The sequence below is a fragment of the Cryptotermes secundus genome, unplaced genomic scaffold, assembly GCF_002891405.2.
Source record: "Cryptotermes secundus unplaced genomic scaffold, Csec_1.0 scaffold900, whole genome shotgun sequence".
Classification (NCBI taxonomy): Eukaryota; Metazoa; Arthropoda; class Insecta; order Blattodea; family Kalotermitidae; genus Cryptotermes; species Cryptotermes secundus.
Window position 1 is genome coordinate 68,342 of NW_019741305.1, and position 18,330 is coordinate 86,671.

General features: G+C 38.9%; 2 protein-coding genes across 10 annotated transcripts in view; one reads left to right on the forward strand and one right to left on the reverse strand.

Moving 5' to 3' along the window:
• The window catches only part of LOC111872720 (multidrug resistance-associated protein 5), an 84,771-nt gene that overhangs the window by 65,632 nt on the left and 809 nt on the right, over nt 1-18,330 (forward strand). For 6 of the 8 annotated variants that reach the window (XM_033754807.1, XM_033754805.1, XM_023866873.2 and 3 more), the window contains 5 exons: nt 181-348; nt 3,096-3,279; nt 4,441-4,633; nt 8,440-8,604; nt 15,203-18,117. In XM_033754807.1, coding sequence (XP_033610698.1) covers nt 181-348; nt 3,096-3,279; nt 4,441-4,633; nt 8,440-8,604; nt 15,203-15,307 — 815 coding nt within the window. In that variant the 3' untranslated portion in view covers nt 15,308-18,117. Of the gene's footprint in view, nt 1-180; nt 349-3,095; nt 3,280-4,440; nt 4,634-8,439; nt 8,605-15,202; nt 18,118-18,330 lie in introns of those variants that run through there. The other 2 variants (XM_033754808.1, XM_023866872.2) reach the window with 2 other exon arrangements.
• LOC111872723 (golgin-45) overlaps nt 10,056-18,330 on the reverse strand; it is a 13,448-nt gene continuing 5,173 nt past the window's right edge. The window contains exon 7 of one of the 2 annotated variants that reach the window (XM_023866879.2): nt 10,056-10,547. In XM_023866879.2, coding sequence (XP_023722647.2) covers nt 10,440-10,547 — 108 coding nt within the window. In that variant the 3' untranslated portion in view covers nt 10,056-10,439. Of the gene's footprint in view, nt 10,548-16,012; nt 16,903-18,330 lie in introns of those variants that run through there. The other variant, XM_033754812.1, reaches the window with a different exon arrangement.

Genomic DNA, 18,330 nt, shown 5'->3' on the forward strand with positions numbered 1-18,330 from the left:
TGCAGGAAAGGAAAGTAAAACTCTATATGATCCTCTGCTGAGACTGTAGACGTCAAAGTAGTGGGAATTTGGGATCTTATAAATGAAACCATTCATGATTCATACAGGTCCCTGATATCGTTAAAATTGTAATATCAAGGAGGCTGTGGTGGCTTGGACATGTAGATCAGGTGGAGATGNGAATAAAAAGTGAAGACCAAACCATCAAGTCGAAACGTAAACTGCTCCTTGAAAACTGGCCTACAGATGGCAGCATCACATTTGAAAATGTAACGACAGTAACTTCTCCAGGTGTCTTGCAATCCCTCGATGGAATGTCATTCAGAATTGAAACAGGACAGAAAATAGGTGAGCTATCACTCTACTGTGTGGCAATGGAGCTTGTGAGATTAGAGGTTCTCATGATGGAAACTATAAGGGTGAACTTCTTCTGGAATGTGACATCATATAATCTGGTATGTCATTACCAACATTTTGGAGGATCCTGCTGCCACAATATTCAGGGTAGAAGGGTGAGACAAACATGCAAGAATTGTAATGATCCACAAGACTACATGGTGTCACATTACAGGAGGCAGTTATCTTATATACAAGTACATAGATTGGATGCTATACATCACAATTTTCTTAATACCTTAAGAATTTGCTTACCTCATCGAAGGTACCAACTTCTTATTGTCATTTCTTGATATTTTTTCTTTCCTGTCCATCTTCTTTATTATCTTGTATTCTTTTTCTGCCTTTAAGGTGTGAGTTCATTATTTTGTTCCTTGCCATTATATCTTTCTTTCCATCCCTTTCTTTGTTATTGTTCATGAGGACACAAAAGGAAATCCTATACAAAGTGCTTTTTTTGCAGGAAAGGAAAGTAAAACTCTATATGATCCTCTGCTGAGACTGTAGACGTCAAAGTAGTGGGAATTTGGGATCTTATAAATGAAACCCTTCATGATTCATACAGGTCCCTGATATCATTAAAATTGTAATATCAAGGAGGCTGTGGTGGCTTGGACATGTAGATCAGGTGGAGATGTGTAGTTTTGTGGAAGGTAAACAAACGGGTTGGTTTACGAGTAATGCTGTAGACTTATATTTGGGAAGAACTTGATTTACTCTCGTCTGTGGTCCTGGTTATCCTTACTTTCTTTTGTGGTTTTCCTCAGTCCCTCTAGGGAAATGCCGTGACCGTACTTCAATTAGGCTACGACTGCTTCCTTCAAAAGTTCTACAGTTCACCATCACTCTATCATCCCCCATTTCAGTGCCATATAATATACTGTACTGAAAATTTCATAAAAGAATACACCTAATGGAAGGCACACTCTTGCTGAGAGTGAAGTGCTAGGTTAACATTAAGATTATTAGTGATGTAGGTTATGAGGGTCAGATGTTGATGGCTCAGGATCATGCCCAGTGTGGGGAGTGAAATTAGTTAGGCTGAACTGTAGTTAGATAGGTGTGTTCAGACTCAGGAATGGAAACGTTGAGAAGGGACACATCAGTGAATATACCACTCTTTGTATGATGGTTCAACCTGTCAACATCAAGCACAAGTGATATCAAAGGAAATTATGTCACTTTACAGATATCTGTCAAAGAAGTGGCAAAGTAATTTTTGATGTTTGATTTTACAATTTTGTCTCAGCTTTCCATTCAGCTATTTCTACACTTTATTTAGTTTTCATAACATTGTTATTTTATTTTTATTTTATTAGAATGCTATATTTTTATTTTACTTTATTTTACATATTGTCTCTTTACATTCATCATATCATATCATATCATATCGTATCATATCCTTTACCTCTCCTCCAATCTGCAAGTCCTGCCTTCTTACAGACCACAGGATTCCTTTCATTTTGCGCTGCTTTCATTGTTTCCCTCTTACCCACAGTCCTTATCCTCCCTTCCTTATATTGATAAGGATAGATCACTGAACACATTTTTCCATGCAGTTTACTCTTCTACCCTATGGATGGAGGCAACAAATTTCTTTAAAATGTTTGTAAATATTTTCACATGTATTTGTGACAGTAGACAGGTTTTAGATTGGATGATTGGATTTATTGCACCTTATACAGTTATCAACTCAGAACTACAAGCAATACAGTGCTATCTCTATTCTACACACTTTCAGTTCACCATTACACATGCACTAGGGTTCTCAGTCTTCACTAGTCGTATCCTGGCAACGAATTGATCACAGTCTCACTGTAACTTTAAATCACACTAATAATATCATGAAAAGTTAAACAGTTCCATCTAGTGTGACTGGTGAAGATTTTTCTTTTTTCAATTATTTATGCCCTGACATGTTTTGATCTTCAGAGACCATCATAATGTAAGGGCATAAATAATTGAAATAAGAAAAATCTTCACCAGTCACACTAGACAGAACTGTTTAACTTTTCATGATATTATTAGTGTGATGGACCAGAATGAAACAAATTAAACACACATGAAGTCTTCTTTGTACAGTCTGATTCCTTTCTTGCCATATTCTGCAACTGCCCGTTCCAAAGACTCAGTTCAGTTCCTCTGCTCCCAAGGTCATATCCTGGCAGGCTGGCATCTCAAAACTCAACTCTTCTCTTCTCAACTGTTCTTTACTGTTCTGTACTGCCAAACACTTTTTTGTAATCACTTTGCACGAACCCCACAAAAACACAGTCTCTATTGTTAAGGAGGCATATTTACTAATTCGTTGCCTAACAATGGATGTCGTAGTCTTGCGTGCATTTGCTCGCACAAGAATATGTCTATCAAGTCATTGCCTAGCAATGGGTATACACATCACAATATCTACTGGACTACACAGCGCCACATCACAGAAGACAGTTGACTTCAACATCACAGAAGGTAGTAGCCTTCATTATTTTTTATCTTACCTCTGAGATGATTATGATCATTTTGAGTGGGAAAGATATTTGATCATCATAATTATCATCATCATTATCATCATAATTTGATGCTGAATGTATGATATTATGAAGTTCATATGAAAGACTCTGTACTCTGTGTAATCTAATGGCCAAGTTAATCGGTAAGAGTGTGGTTTTCTATATGCTATGACTGGCATTTCCATCTTACTGCAGGTGTTGTGGGGCTGCCAGGTTCTGGGAAGAAGCTGCTTGTTGATACTCTGTTCCGACTGGTTGATGTGGAACATGGCAAGGTCCTGATTGGCAGTACAGACCTGACCTGTGTACCACTGCACAAACTGCGGTCTAGAATGGCTATTGTTCCCCAGGACCCTGTTCTTTTCACAGGCACTATCAGGTGAAGTGGAACACTCACATTGTAACTTAAGTGTCACATAAAAAACCTTTTAGTTACCAGTTAGGTGAGGCTACTCACAGAAGTCTTGTAATGATAAGAATGACAAAAGTCAGTGTAAAGACATTTCATGTACTTTCTCACATTCAGTTGACCTTAATTGTATTACCTTGGGACTGAAAACAAGTGTTTAATGATAGACCATTGTTAGTTGCTGAATACTGAACAACAGTGAAATCTGTCAAATCTGTGATAAAATTGTAATTTTTTATTTTAGCTCTTAGTGCACACATTATTATTTTCCTGAAGATATCACCTATTCAGTTATATTTAGGGATGTGATTTCCTGAAATTACTGAAATGTGATCAAAATCGTTAGTTCTCATTTTGACAAAATGGTCTTTCTGTGTTTTGGGACACATCTGAAGGGCCATTATTTTAGGAGCTGTAGTGTTTATATTCAATGGGCAAATAAACTCTGAAGGGCCATTATTTTAGGAGCTGTAGTGTTTATATTCAATGGGCAAATAAACTCTTAAATACTGAATATGAATACAATCCATCCAAACATTTACGCACCAGCAAAGCGCACATTCACACATACAGTCCGCATACATATATACATACCCCCCCCCACACACACACACACACACTCTCTCTCTCTCTCTCATAATGATGAGATTGAATTTTTCATGATCATAATACTCTTACATAGTGTGATAATAGTAGTGATATTGTTCTCAGAGATTTACACCCATGTAAACTTGTCACTGCATTCACTAGCCACTGAGCATTAACACACTTCCTTAACCCTTTGCATGCTATGAGCCAATTTTACTGGGTGAGCATACTTACATCAGAACTGGCCACAGCTGAAGAGATTGGCCCTTCATGTAATTTCCAATATCAAATTTAATGAATATATTTGTAGCGGTTCTTGAATTGTTTCATGCAAACAGATGGATATATGAATTCACAGAATGAAGTCAATAGGAGCTCTGCAGGATTGCACACACTCCTAGAAATGTGTACAGGTAGTCTCCAGACAGATAATTAGGAGCATACTGAATTTTAGTAATAAAAATATACACAAATTTTGATTGTGTTTTCCTAACTCATGAAACTTTGTGTGGTTTGTAAAATGCATGTGACTTCTTTTGAAAGGCTGAACATAGATCCGCATGAGATGTACAGTGACTCAGACGTGTGGGAGAGTCTGCAGAAAGTGAACCTGCAAGAGCGAATTGAGAACCTGCCTCATAAGCTCAAGACCCCTGTGGATCGTAATGGTGACAGGTTGTCAGTTGGGGAACGACAGATGTTGTATCTTGCCAGAGCCTGTTTACAGGACACCAAGGTGACAGAATGACTCTGATTCGGTTACAGAGGGGGATAATGAAGTGAGCCCAAGATTTTTGTTATCAGTGTGGAACTGCTTAGCTGATGTAGTCTGTGGACAAGGTTCTAGAAATGTAGAAAGCACTAAACAGAGCAACAACATGCCCAAAGCATTAGGACCAGAGCTCAGGAAATTGAGATAAACAAATCTTAGAGCTTTTATTATTTGGACCATGATGTTCTTCTAAGTAAAATTTCAAGATCTAATCCCTGCCTCTTAGAAGAAACACTGCAACTTTATTACATTGACCAATCAGTTAATGCTGCTTATGGAAATAATTGCTGTTTATTCTAAAAATCATACAAAGCTAATAAATACACTCTGTGGGACTTGTTTATTCATTTTAAAACAGTTGTTAGATATTGTTATCACTGTGCCTTAAATGGTGAACTGTCTTTGAAAGGAAGGTTTTTTCTTCAGACAACCCAAGCTTATGTATTAACTCCCTAAGTGGGTATGATGAAAATGTGTGTTATGTTAATCTGTTGTCTGTTATACAGAGTGGCGCAAAAAGGTGGGAACTCTTGAAAATAGAGAAAAAAAAGTTTTTTTTTTTTATTTAATCAAGGTACTCAATGTGCACTTCTACATTGGAAATTTAAAAATAACTCACAGTTTGAAAATAACATCGTGAAGATGATGTCCATCTTGCCAAATACACTCTGCAAGTCAATCCTGAAAATTGGGCATGGCTCAGAACAAAGTGTCGGGTTGTATTGTTGCGATCTCTTCTGTTATTCGTCTTCTAAGTTCGGCTAGGGTTGTGGAGCGTGTATTGTAGACCACACTCTTCAAGTAACCCCATAAATAAAAATCACACACTGATAAGTCTGGGGAACGAGGTGGCCAAGCAATGTCACCGTTTCTGGAAATTACGTGGTTACCGAACAGACGCCTGACCGCTGCCATTGACACTCGTGCGGTGTGTGCGGTCGCCCCGTCCTGTTGAAACCAAGTGTTTTCGATATCAATGTTCGGTACACTGTGAATTCTTGCAGCAAGAAACGTCTCAAGCATGGTTACATAACGCTCAGAAGTTACTGTCACCATGTTTCTTGCGATGTCTTAAAAAAAAATATGGTCCTATCACCCTTCGAGCCAAAACTGCACACCATACAGTGACCTTGGGGCTGTGTAGAGGTCGTTGATGAAGAACAGCAGGATTTTCTTGTGCCCAGTACCGACAGTTCTGCTTGTTCACATACCCGTTTAAATGAAAATGAGCTTCGTCTGACATCCACAGATTTTCAATGAAATCAGGATTCTCGTCAGTTTTGTTCATTATTGCTTCACAAAACTGTCGGCGCAACAAATGGTCATTAGGTTTCAGTTCTTGCACCAGTTGCAGTTTATAGGGATGAAACTTGAGTTCATGGAGTATTCTCTGGACAGACCGACGACTTACAGTCACTGCCGCTGCGACTTTCCGTACTGAGCGATGTGGACTTCTCAAGACGGAGGCTTGCACGGCTTCGACATTTTCCGGAGTCCAAGCACTTCCTGGACGACCAGAAGACTTTCTCTTTCCCACTGAACCAGTCTCTTCGAAATTTTGAACCCACGTTCGAATTGCATGTTTAGATGGAGCGTGGGCACGAGGGGCAAGGTTGAAATGCCGCCTAAACTCCCGTAAGGCCTCAACCAAACTGTCGCCGTGTCGATAATAAGCCCGCACGGCTACAACGCATTCTTGAACGTTCCACTGTTCCATGGCTACTAAACCTCTGGTGCTACTCTACAACTTACCACCCTCCCCACATTTCTCCTCCCCTCACACTGCTGCCAACATCACATTCAAAAGTTTCCATCTTTTTGCGCCTACCTGTATAATATCTACTAGTTCCTTCTCCAGGTCATGCATGGGAATGAGATTTAATATTCATACAGAGCTCATTGAATTATGGCACATGCCACTTGTAGGCAAGTTTGAAAGCCTGAAAAATAAATTATTATTTAAAAATGGAAATGCAGAAATATTCATAACACATTCTGTAGTCTGTGTAAAATTTCAGAGGCGATCTGTATAAAGTATAGCCCACCCTGGATCTATCATACCATCATCAAAAGTGACAGTATTTTACAAGTTCTTGTAGATTACAGGGGGAAACATCCTTGGATCTCTTCTGCCTCTGGGTTTCTAATCTAAGAGTAATTTAGGGAATGCATTTTGGTCCATTTTTCTTTGGTGCTGTAGTCAATTTATTTGATAATCTTTAATTACTGACTTCGTGCCGACGATTTGTAGTTCCTCTATTATATCTTCATTGCGTTTGTGTTTGATCAGTTGACATCCTGATGCAGCTTCCAACCTACTGTTATGTCATTCTGTTAGTGTCCAGCACTCATATCCATGCAGAATAATTCAAATTGCCCAATTCTTAAAGCATTTGGGTAGTGTTTCCTTCCTAACATTTTTGGCTAGAGTCCTAACAATTGTACCACGCATTTGTTGAAATCCTTACAGTTTTGCATTGATGTCCATTTTCTTTACCAGAACCCATATTAAAGCCTAAGTAATTCAAATATAATATTTGTTCAAGATTTCATTCATTAACTATAATTTTAATTGTAATAGGTTACAAATATAAAATTTGAATATTATACTGAATGAATTATCTTACGCAAAAACGTGAATAAATGAAGAAGATTGCTGACGCGAGAGTCCAGCATTTTTCAAGTGAGATTTTTTGACTGTATTTGAAGGATTATTCTCTGTATACCTATTTGGTGACTTACTTTTCAAGTATACCTACTGATTTTTTATTAAATGCATATATGTTATTTTGCTCTGAACTTATTGTTAGTAGTGCTAGTAATAAGATTTCAGAGAGTTTGGTTTTGAGAAACAGGATTTTGGCCTATAATGGCCATACTATTTTGAAAACACCAGTTCTCTCCCATTCATTACAGTTAAGCAACATTGGGAGTGGTTAGTACTTGGATGGTTGACTGCTTGGGAATACCACATGCTGTTAGCACCAAAATTTTGAAGCCATTCTAGCAATGGGCTAAGGGCTGGATGGCTGCGTTTCAATTCCTGGCAAGGACAAACGATTTTTGTCTATTCCACAGCATTCACATCAGTTCTTTGGCCTGCCCAATGGTTACTGGGTGGTCCTTCCTCGGGGGAAAAGCAGCCAGGGCATGAAGCTGATCACTTGCCTCCATCTAGTGCCAAGATTAGGAATAGTGGACGTATACCTCCACTCCCCCAAATATCTTCATGGCATAGTGCTTAGTTAATTAAACATGGGGACAACTTTACTTAGACATTAATGCCACTTTACTCAAACTTGTGTTTCAGACATGCATTTCGTTTAGGAAGCATTGTAAACATAATAGCTGAATCAGAGACGATAAAGTGGGCTGTTGTTTGAGTTGTTTTAAAGAAATTAGGAGAAATAATGTGCTGCACATTTATTATTAGAGGCCACATTATCAGATGATGAGTGAGTTTGTGAGGATTAGGGTGGAAGCAGCCAAGCCCTATTATCACACACCATGAACTTTTTGGTCTGTAATGGAAATGCAGTGTATGTCTTGAGAGGTATGAACTAGATTATATAGATGTAGTTTATGCTTCAGAGAATTAACTTGCTAACAGTTAAAAAGATGTGATGCAGTTGAATATACTAGGTTATGCCAGTCCATCAGTGTCTGCTGTTCTGAATGTGGAACTACATTCCCATAACTGGCAGCTAATAAATAATTCATGCTGTAAAAGTGTCAGTCAGGCCATGTGTTTAGTGGGTTTGTGTTGTCAGGTGCTTGTACTGGAAGAGCCACTGGCCACAGTTGAGGATGAGCTGGATGGTATGCTGAACCACATGGCATGCAACTTGTTTCCCACTGCCACAATACTGACGATAGCCCACCAGATAAAATATGTCGTCCAATGTGACAAAATCATGGTTGTGGATGGAGGTAAGGTATGTATCAGAGACCATCACAATTCATCTTGACACTTCCTTCTGGGGTGTGATGCCATGCATTTTGGTTTTGGATGAGCATGCTGCCTCCATATGCAGAGTAGATGAGTAAGGTGCATGGAACAATGAAGGTACAGATATAGGGGATTCCCACGAAGAATTCCTCTTATTTTTACCAACATTGAAGGTCTGTTATCTTCATCATAAAACATTAAAACAAGCATGTGAGTTATCAGTTGGTTTTTAGGTCATTTCAACAGCAGAGGTAGCTTAGTATTAAATGGGATAGAAGGTAATTATGTGTTGTGACTGGGAAGGATTAGGGTGGAGGTGGTCATGGTGTATACTAAGATACTTCCATACAGCTTGTTGAAATTTCAGCAGGAAACTGTCTCAAAAATACCTAACCTGAATAATTTTGAAAGATCCGGAAAGACAGGTACATTTGTATGGGGAGCTTGACAGAATAGTATGCATTAAACAGTGCTGCTCTCCTGGAGGAAATTTCTTGGGAAAGATATCGATAAAAAAATAAAAACAACAGAATTTCTCTTATTCCTCTTCAGCTGTCAAGAGATCATCATAATGGCCATTATCTGGTTCACCACTAACAAGGCATACGTTTCTTTGAGGCACAGTTTGACCATCTATAATGATCGGTGGTTTGGCCATTTCAACACTACCACCAGACACTCCATCTTCTCCTCATGTACATTTTGCAGCCTTCCCTTGTATCAATATAAACCTGCACATTATTCTGAATGATCTCAAATGCAGCAAATCAGTGAAACCTTCAAAATAAGCAATTCCCATTTCAAGCTACAGTTTCGAACAGATAATCCTCCCNCTACAGTTTCGAACAGATAATCCCCCCCCCCCATGATCAATTCATATACATGAAATCATCATTTTTCTGAATATGTATCCTGTGAGCAATGGAAATTTGCTTTTGGCAAAGGTCTAGACTGGAATACTGACTGATGCAGAAGCACTAGGCATGTGTGATTCTTGAATTTTCTAAATCAAATTAAGAAGAAAAGAACATCTTGAAAGTTCATTCTTTCAGCCACTAGCCTCAAGAACTTTGAGAGAACTGCTTTTGCTTTGAACAGTAGCATGAAAACTACAAGAGTCATCAGATCATGACGGTTGGCAATGCTAGCACAAGTCAACTTGTCAACAAGGTCTGTCCCTCTCTATCATTCTCCATGAAGAAATGGATGTTTTTAAATGCAATGATTTATGAAAAATTTGTTGTTGAAATGACTTTCTGTCAGAAGCGATGAGCAGTATGCTGTAGTGTACTGTGAAAGAGCAGATACTGATGTAATCATATTTTGTTGCATCCTATTGTGTATATCACTACAGATATTATTTTATTATTTATATAGTTTATAGTATGAGGGCTATTCAGTAAGCAACCTGCAGTAAGCTGTTAGCAAAACAAGCAATTAGAAAAAAAATATTTTATTATATACAAGAAATACATACATACTTAAGCTACTTCTCAGTGTAATCACCTCCTGAATTGAGACACTTGTCATATTGGGGAATAAATTTTGTTAGGCTGTGTCAAAGAAATCTGCCACCTGTGAGCTCAGCCATGTTTTGATACCTTCAATCAAAGCCTCATTATTTTTGAAGTGCTATGGTTGCAACCAGTTCTTCAGGTAGGTAAGCAGGTTGTAGTCACTTGGCGTGAGATCAGGGCTCTAAGGAGGATGGTCAAACAACACCCAGTTGAAATGGTCCAGTTCTGCTCAACTGTGAGCAGGTGTATGTGGATGCACATTGTTATGAAGGGTCATTACACCTAATATCAGCATTCCACTCCTTTAGTTCTGAATGGCTGGCCCAACACAATTTTCTTTAGTGTTTCGCAATACACTTCTGACATAATTGTGGTCCCTTGTTGAGTGAATTCCACCACCAGCACTCCTTTCCTGTCAAACAAAACAGTAGCTATCAGCTTTCTACCAGAAAAATTTTGATTTGAACTTTTTTGGCTTGTTTGATGAGAGTGTGTGTTCACTGCTTTGACTGCTGTTTGGTTTCAACATTCACAATTTAAACCCACATTTCATCACCTGTTCCAATATGAATGTGAAATTCAAAACTGTCTTTGTGGTATCACTCTAAAAGTCAAACTGAAGCCATTATTTGCTTTTTGTGTGCATCCATGAGCATTTTTGGAATGCATGTTGCACAAAACTTGTGATAGCCTAGTCTAACTGTGATAATCTCATAGAGACAGTGCATGAAATATGTGGAAATAAATTCACACAAAAGTTCTGAAATTGTGAAATGCTCTCTTTCACAAATTTTTTGGTCAACACTTTGAACAAGATCATCACTCACTACAGATACCTTACCACTTCACACCTTTGTTTGCCCATCTTTGAACATTCTACACCATTGCCTTACAGTTCCTTCACTCACTACATTTGCCCTTCAGCCACACATAATTCATGATAGATTTCCACAGCACTCATGAATTTTATGTGAAGAAAGTGGATAAGAGTCTGAATTTTGCAGCTGGCAGGATTATCGATGCAGGCTACATCATAACTCACTCTGTAGGGAGAAGAACAGTTACTAGGTGACCAGTTATAAGATGGTTTAAAATGCAATGAGTCATGTGATGCATGATGTTCTCATGCACAAGCTCTCCCCTGCTCCTATATTAGTTGCCTAAAATAAATGGAGTTACATTCTGAATAGCCCCCATATATATAGTGTATAACACCAGCAGTGCTACTCAGTTTACATGTAAATTTATTCTAAACACAAGACACATTAATTGTAACTATAAACCGGACCTGCCAAAACATGTCATCCTAGCCGACGACTTCATCCACTGAAAGTTGTGTTGTGTTGAAATGCAAAAAATATTCTATAGTGGATATTGTTGTAAATTGTGATTAAATTGGAGACAATTGATCTGGTAGAGAAAATTCAAGTATTAATTTTGATTCTCACAATTTTTTCCAAATTCTTGCCTTGAACTAAAGTGGTAATTCTCACACATACCTAACACATTACATCTCACAGCTGCCTGGTGGTCCTATCTATAACTACTAATTCATAACTGCTACATGACTGACATAATACTGGTGGAATGGGTAACCTTAGTGTTATATATACAGACAAGCTTCATGAGTGTGTTCTACAGGTAATTTGGAGCAAGAAATGTCCAGTAAACTATAGGTCAATTTGACACTGTTATTGAGTTATGTGCCAGTGGAGTAAGCTGGAACTGCTGTAACTTCACTGAGTTCCTGCTTGTACCTTGTGTAGGGTAGTATGGCTGTGTTGTGTTGCATTGCAGTCATAGTCAAAATGCCTAACACGTTTACAAATGAAGACTATGCTGACATACATTTCATATACAGTTTCTGCAACCGAAATGGTAGGGCAGCTGTGGTGGAATTCCAGCAACGATATCTACTATGCAGAATTCAGCATCACAGAACATTATGCAAATTCACCAAGAACTTTGAGGGACACTGGTTACATCTCACAAGCAACTGCAGAACATGACCAATGGCAGCATGGTTAAGATGATGTACTAGCAGCAGTTCAATGAAGCCAAAGTACGTAGGTCGTAATGAGCAACTATTTTTTGCATGCAACCTGGGAACAGCACACGAAAGAGAGTACAGTGGTAGGTGGAACCAGCTGTTGTGTTAACCTTGAGTGTCTTGTGACATCAGTAGCTTGCATCACGTGACCAGTATCACTCCTAACAAAATGGCCGACAACGCTATGTCGTTTCGCCAGCATGCTGTCATTGACTTTCTTGTGAAAGGGGAAATCCCTGCTGCAGAAATTCACCAGAGACTTCAGTGTGCTTATGGAAGTGTATGCATGGGTGCGAGCAGTGTTCAAAGATGGGTGAAACATTTTAAAGATGGGAACACCAGCATCGAAGATGAGCCTCGGAGCGGTCGTCCTCGAACAGCCTCAACTGAACGCAACAAGGAAAGAGTGGATGAGATCATTCAAGATGACAGGCGTGTGACTGTGGACACAATAGCCCGAAAACTTGGAATAGGGCACAGTGCAGTACAGGAGATGATTGAAAGCTTGGGCTATAGGAAAGTTTGTGCTCGTTGGGTCCCGCGGTTATTGACCGAAGACCACAAAGGTCAGCGAAAAGCCATCACCTCAGAACTGCTGCAGAGATATCGACACGAAGGCGATGATTTTTTGCTCTGTATTATGACAGGTGACAAAAGCTGGTTTCACCATTTCGAGCCTGAAACGAAACGGCAGAGTATGGAATGGCACCATTTGCATTCTCCATCAAAAAGAAGGCAAAGACAGTGCCATCAGCTGTGAAGGTGATGGGCACAGTCTTCTGGGATGCAGAGGGGTTTATTCTAGCCAAATTCCTGGAACCTGGGCAAACCATCAATGTTGCTCGTTATGTCCAGATGCTGCACAAGCTCCAGCATGCATTGCGCGATAAACGTCTGGAACGAAACATCATCATCCTGCATGACAATGCTTGCCCCTACGCCGCTCGCCTCACATTGGAAGCAATTGCAAAGATGGGGTGGGAAGTTCTTCCACACCCCTCCTATAGCCCTGATCTGGCACCCTCCGACTACCATCTTTTCGGATTTGTGAAGGATCAGCTGTGTGAACGTTTTGACACAAGGGAGGCAATTCAGAAAGCAGTGCGTCAGTGTCTTCGGATGGCTGGAACAGAATTTTACAGAAGGGGAATTTTCAAACTCCCAGAACGCTGGGAGAAATGTGTACAAAGAAGTGGCGATTATGGGGAAAAATAAAGAAAGGTCTGTAGATTGAGGTGGTGTATTTGGTTTGTCAATAATAAAGCATGTTACTTTAAAAAAATTGTTGCTCATGACTTTCAGTATGACCCTCGTACAAGAATATGCAGAATTTCTAGGATGAGTCAATTAGCACAGACATAGGTATGGAGAATTTTGCACCTCAGTAGTTTCTACCTATATTGCCTACAAAGAGTACAACGCCACTTACTGGGAGATATGCAAACTGTGTACAATTTTGTGAATGGTTGCAGCGACAGCCACATTCTGTATGACATTCTGTTCATAGATGAGGATCAATGTACTGGCGATATTATTGCCAGCACAAGGAATTCACATTCTTGGGCACACGAAAATCCGTATGAGGTAGCAGTATTTCTTTTTCAACATTCATTTTCAGTTACCATATGGTGTGGAGTACTAGGCAATAACCATATTGGACATGTTATCAAAAGATGTTTTAACAGCTCTGTATTGCAGGAATTTTCTTGAAAATGAATTAGTGTTGCATTTAGAGGATATGCCTCTTGCAACATAAAGATGAATGTGGCTGCGGCATGATGGAGCACCTCTGCATTACATCAGAATAGTAATGGAATTTTTGAACGAAGATTATGAAGGATGTGGATTGGTGGCTTAGTCAATTCAGTCTACCAGCTTAAACCCATTAGATTCCTTTCTGTGGGCTTTCATTGAGTTGATTGTATGTCACTGGTAAACAAGAAGCAAGGCATCAGTCAGTAGAAGCCATAGATGAAGCCACTGTTGTCAGAAATGAAGTGGAATGCGTGGAGTGACAACATTCAGTGGCACCACTAACAGCATGCAGGCAGTCCGATGGTGGGCATTTCGAACACGTGTTGTAATAACCTTGAGACTTATTTGGTGTAAGCTTTTTAAAATGATAGTAAAGGTGAGATGAAAAGACAATTTTATTCAGTGCTACACCAAGCCAACACTTAACTCGATAATGGTGTTGAATTGACCTATATAGTTCATTAGACTTTTTTGCTCCAAATGGCATGTAGAACTCACTTCTGAAGTTTGGTCAATATGTTCTGAAACTCTCTCTCTCTCTCTCTCTCTCTCTCTCTATATATATATATATATATATACACACATACTAACTAACTAACTAACTAACTTCGCCAACAAGTGGCGGTCACTCGGTTCGTATAGTTCGCTTGCAGACTACACGCCTGAGTTTGTTTTTGTTTGTTCATATATATATACACACACACACATTCATGTGTGTGCATGTGTGAGAATTACACTGGTAGTGACATGGAAATGAGAGCTAAATGGAGTTATAGGATGATGGGTGTTCCAACTACGACTGCTTCAAAATGATATTCTGCTCAGTTTCCCACCTCATGTACTATGTGCAGTTTTGGATCCATCTTTGTTATTGTGTGGTGTATTCACTTTAAGGCTAACGATACCTCATCTTCCCAGTTACATATCAGTACACATCAATATTTTTTTTTCCTGTGGCACTACAGCCCCAATTTGAGCCTAGGCCTACCTCCATGAAACTTTCCGTTTCACTTCGGTTTACTAGATCTTACACATACGGTAGGACTCCTTGGGTGAGTGATCAGCTCGTCGCAAAGCCTCTACCTGTAGACAAACACAGAAAAACACACAAACATCCGTGCCCTGAGTGGGATTCGAACCCATGATCTCAGTTTCCGAGCGAGCGAAGACAGTGCATGCCTTAGACCGCTCGGCTACTGTGACCGGCTACACATCAATGTACTTGTACTGAAGCTTCTTTTCTCCGTTTGTTTATACCACAGGTGGTGGAATTTGATACACCAGCTAACCTGTACCATAATCAACAGTCATACTTCACACAAATGATAAGCTCATCCATGGGCAATCTCTTTGAGACGGAGCTATGAGAATACAGCTGGATCAGCATTATAACACAGTTCCTACGTTTGTCATGACATATAGTCTGTAAAGTTATTCATAACCAGTTTAGGCAGCAGTAAGCGTATTAATTTATGGTTTTAACAATTTCCATTCTATGAATGAGATACCTCACCTTTTCAGTGTAACTTTGATATTTGATAATGTCGGTAGAAATGTTTTTTCTTATTGTGTCTTTTGACAATTCAAGCTATGTATATTTTTTAATGACTTTACTGCTGAAAATTTTTCTCTGTCACCACTCACATATATTAAGAGGCTTAGCATTGAAAAGGTTAAGAAACTTCATGCCTGTTTGTTACACTGAGGACGAAACAATATCTGGCTCCTAGCTGTGGGAGCAAATAAGTATCAAAAACTTCCCATACCTGAGAGTAGTGAAAAATGTCACTGTAAGATTCTCAACATATATTATTGAATGAACCTTTCTTGGTAAAATAAGAATAACCTATATTTACCACATTTTAATAGCAAGTATTATGTTTTTGGACATAATCCATCATCCTGTCTATTTTCTAAAAAAAAAAAAAATCCTTCCCCCCCCCCCAAAAAAAAACTGTTTTGGGGACTATATCCTATCCCCATCCTAAGGTAAAACCTGCTCAGTTGGGTCCAATAGATAGAGGTAGTCCCTATCTCTGGACCTAGTAGGACTGAGTAGGTTTTACTTGAGAATGGGGCAGAATCCAGTCTCCGAAACATTGTGTTTAGAAAATATACAGGATACATAATACTTGCAGCAATGTACCATTGTCACAAACTTTTAAATCTTATTTTAATAGCAATTTTTCCCTTTGTTGCCCCGTTTGCTCTTTCAATACATTATTGGGTCCTGCCACATCCCTCCACTCCTTTACATGGTGTTTCACAAACCATTTCCTTTCTGACCATTTTGTAGCTGTACACTACATCTCTGATTTATGTCAGAGGATGGAGAAACCAATGACATGAATTCCATTTTTCAAGCCACACATTTTCCTTCAAATGCTGTTGACTGTCAGTGTAGTAATGTTGGTTTACAGTTTGTTCTTGTGGAAAAAATTCATAATGCACAACTCATTAAATGCGCCCCCCCCCCCAAATAAAAAACTGAGCACACTCTTCATGTTTGAATGAACTTGTCTTGCCTTTTATGTTCCACGGAGATGATAAGCTCTTCCACTGAAATGGTTGCTTGGTTTCTTGGTCATACACATAAACCCACATCGAAAGAATTCTGAGTCTTTTTCAGCCTCCCATGAATGTCTTGGCATGTGTCAATATGGTTTTCCTTCTCGTATTCACTCAGCAGGCGAGGCACGAATATGGCAGCAATCTGATGCATGTTTGGATTGTCCATCATAATGCTCTGAATTGATCCAAATGAAATTCACAACATGTCACCAACTTCATGAATAGTGATTCATCTGTTTGTGAAATACTTCCTTGACTCAATCCACATTTTCATCTGTCTTGCTTGTCAGTGGACGTCCCAATTGTTCCGCATATTCAACAGAGATCACACAGCTTTGAACTTTGAAAGGATGATCATTTAAAAAGTTGTGTTCTTCCCACTCTCTGCTCTCTGAAACATAAGTCAACATTTTGAAGGTTTCCATAGCATTTTCCCCAGTTGAAACAAAAATTTGATGCAAACATGTTGTTCTTTCAAGTCTGCCATTTCTATGTATGAAGAAATCACAAATGGAACAACAAACATTTGGACTGAACACAACATTACTCAACAGTCACTGCAACATGCTAAAACATTATTACAAGCAGGAAATGACTCAGCAGACTCTACATACAGCAGCATAAGTTCATGCTAGTAGCAGTGTCATCTTGCAGTTAGTCAGGAAATTATTTTTAATTGTACGTTACATGTTCAGAAGAGCTGTGGGGTTATCCAGCTTTCCTTACCCTCATTGCTTGTGATGCCCTTTAGGATAAGCAGGCAGAAAAAGACTTGGGACTGCTTGTCCGAGTCTGGTGCTGAGAAGGTACAGCTTAGCCACTATGTCCTTGTAAACCCTATGATGTGCGCAAATGCACTTTGACTTCATATTCCAATAGATTGAAGTAATTGTGGCTTAGCTATTAATCCCATCAAAGTAATCCCGTTACTTCTCTCAGTATGCATTGGGTTATGTGGGAAGTTCCCACATACACAGTCTCTCATGTCTTCTTATATAGGAAATAATTATGTGAGTGTATGACAAATTACATTCTGTTACTGATGTGTTTCATTATCATTTGAAAAATATATTTATAAATAACATATTACAATGTATATGAAATAAGCAGTATTAAATAAAGATACAAATTATTATCAAGTCACCCTTCCTCCTCACATGTTTTGGCCATAGAAGGTCATCATCAGGTGTTGTCACACTGTATGTCAGATTTATATATTGCATGTGAATGCCATGTTTCCGAATTAAAATGAATTAAGCATTTAATTAAAATTAATTAACATCTTAATGTTTTTCCACTGTGGTAATCATCCATTCATTTAAAAGATATTTGCTTGAGTGCATTTCTCATTGTTGGATTGCATTGTGCTGCATACCATTTGGGGTGTGGGTATTATTTGTGCAGTTCATATAGTGTTTGTTATATATGCTCCAATGGCTTGTAGGTTTTTCCACACTGTTGGACTAGTTGTGTTAAGTGGTTTGTGTGTGTACATAGTTCATAAGTTGGACTGGTGACATTCTTTGTCTGTGATTCGTATTGGGCAAAGGAATCAATGCAGCAAGATGCATGAAATGGCATTTCTTTGGAGATGAATGTTAATAAGTGCAAACAAACTATGGCAGCTTAAAGTGCATCAAGTAAAAGCCCAGTTGAAGAGGTTGGGGACTGACAACTATATACAAGCCTCAACAGGAACACCTTGTATTACAGAACTATCAGAAAATACAGGACAGCATATTATGCATTTAACCAGTCTAATAAATAATATGAGTCGGTGCTACTTTTCAGCTGGTACAGGTCTGTATACATATGGGCA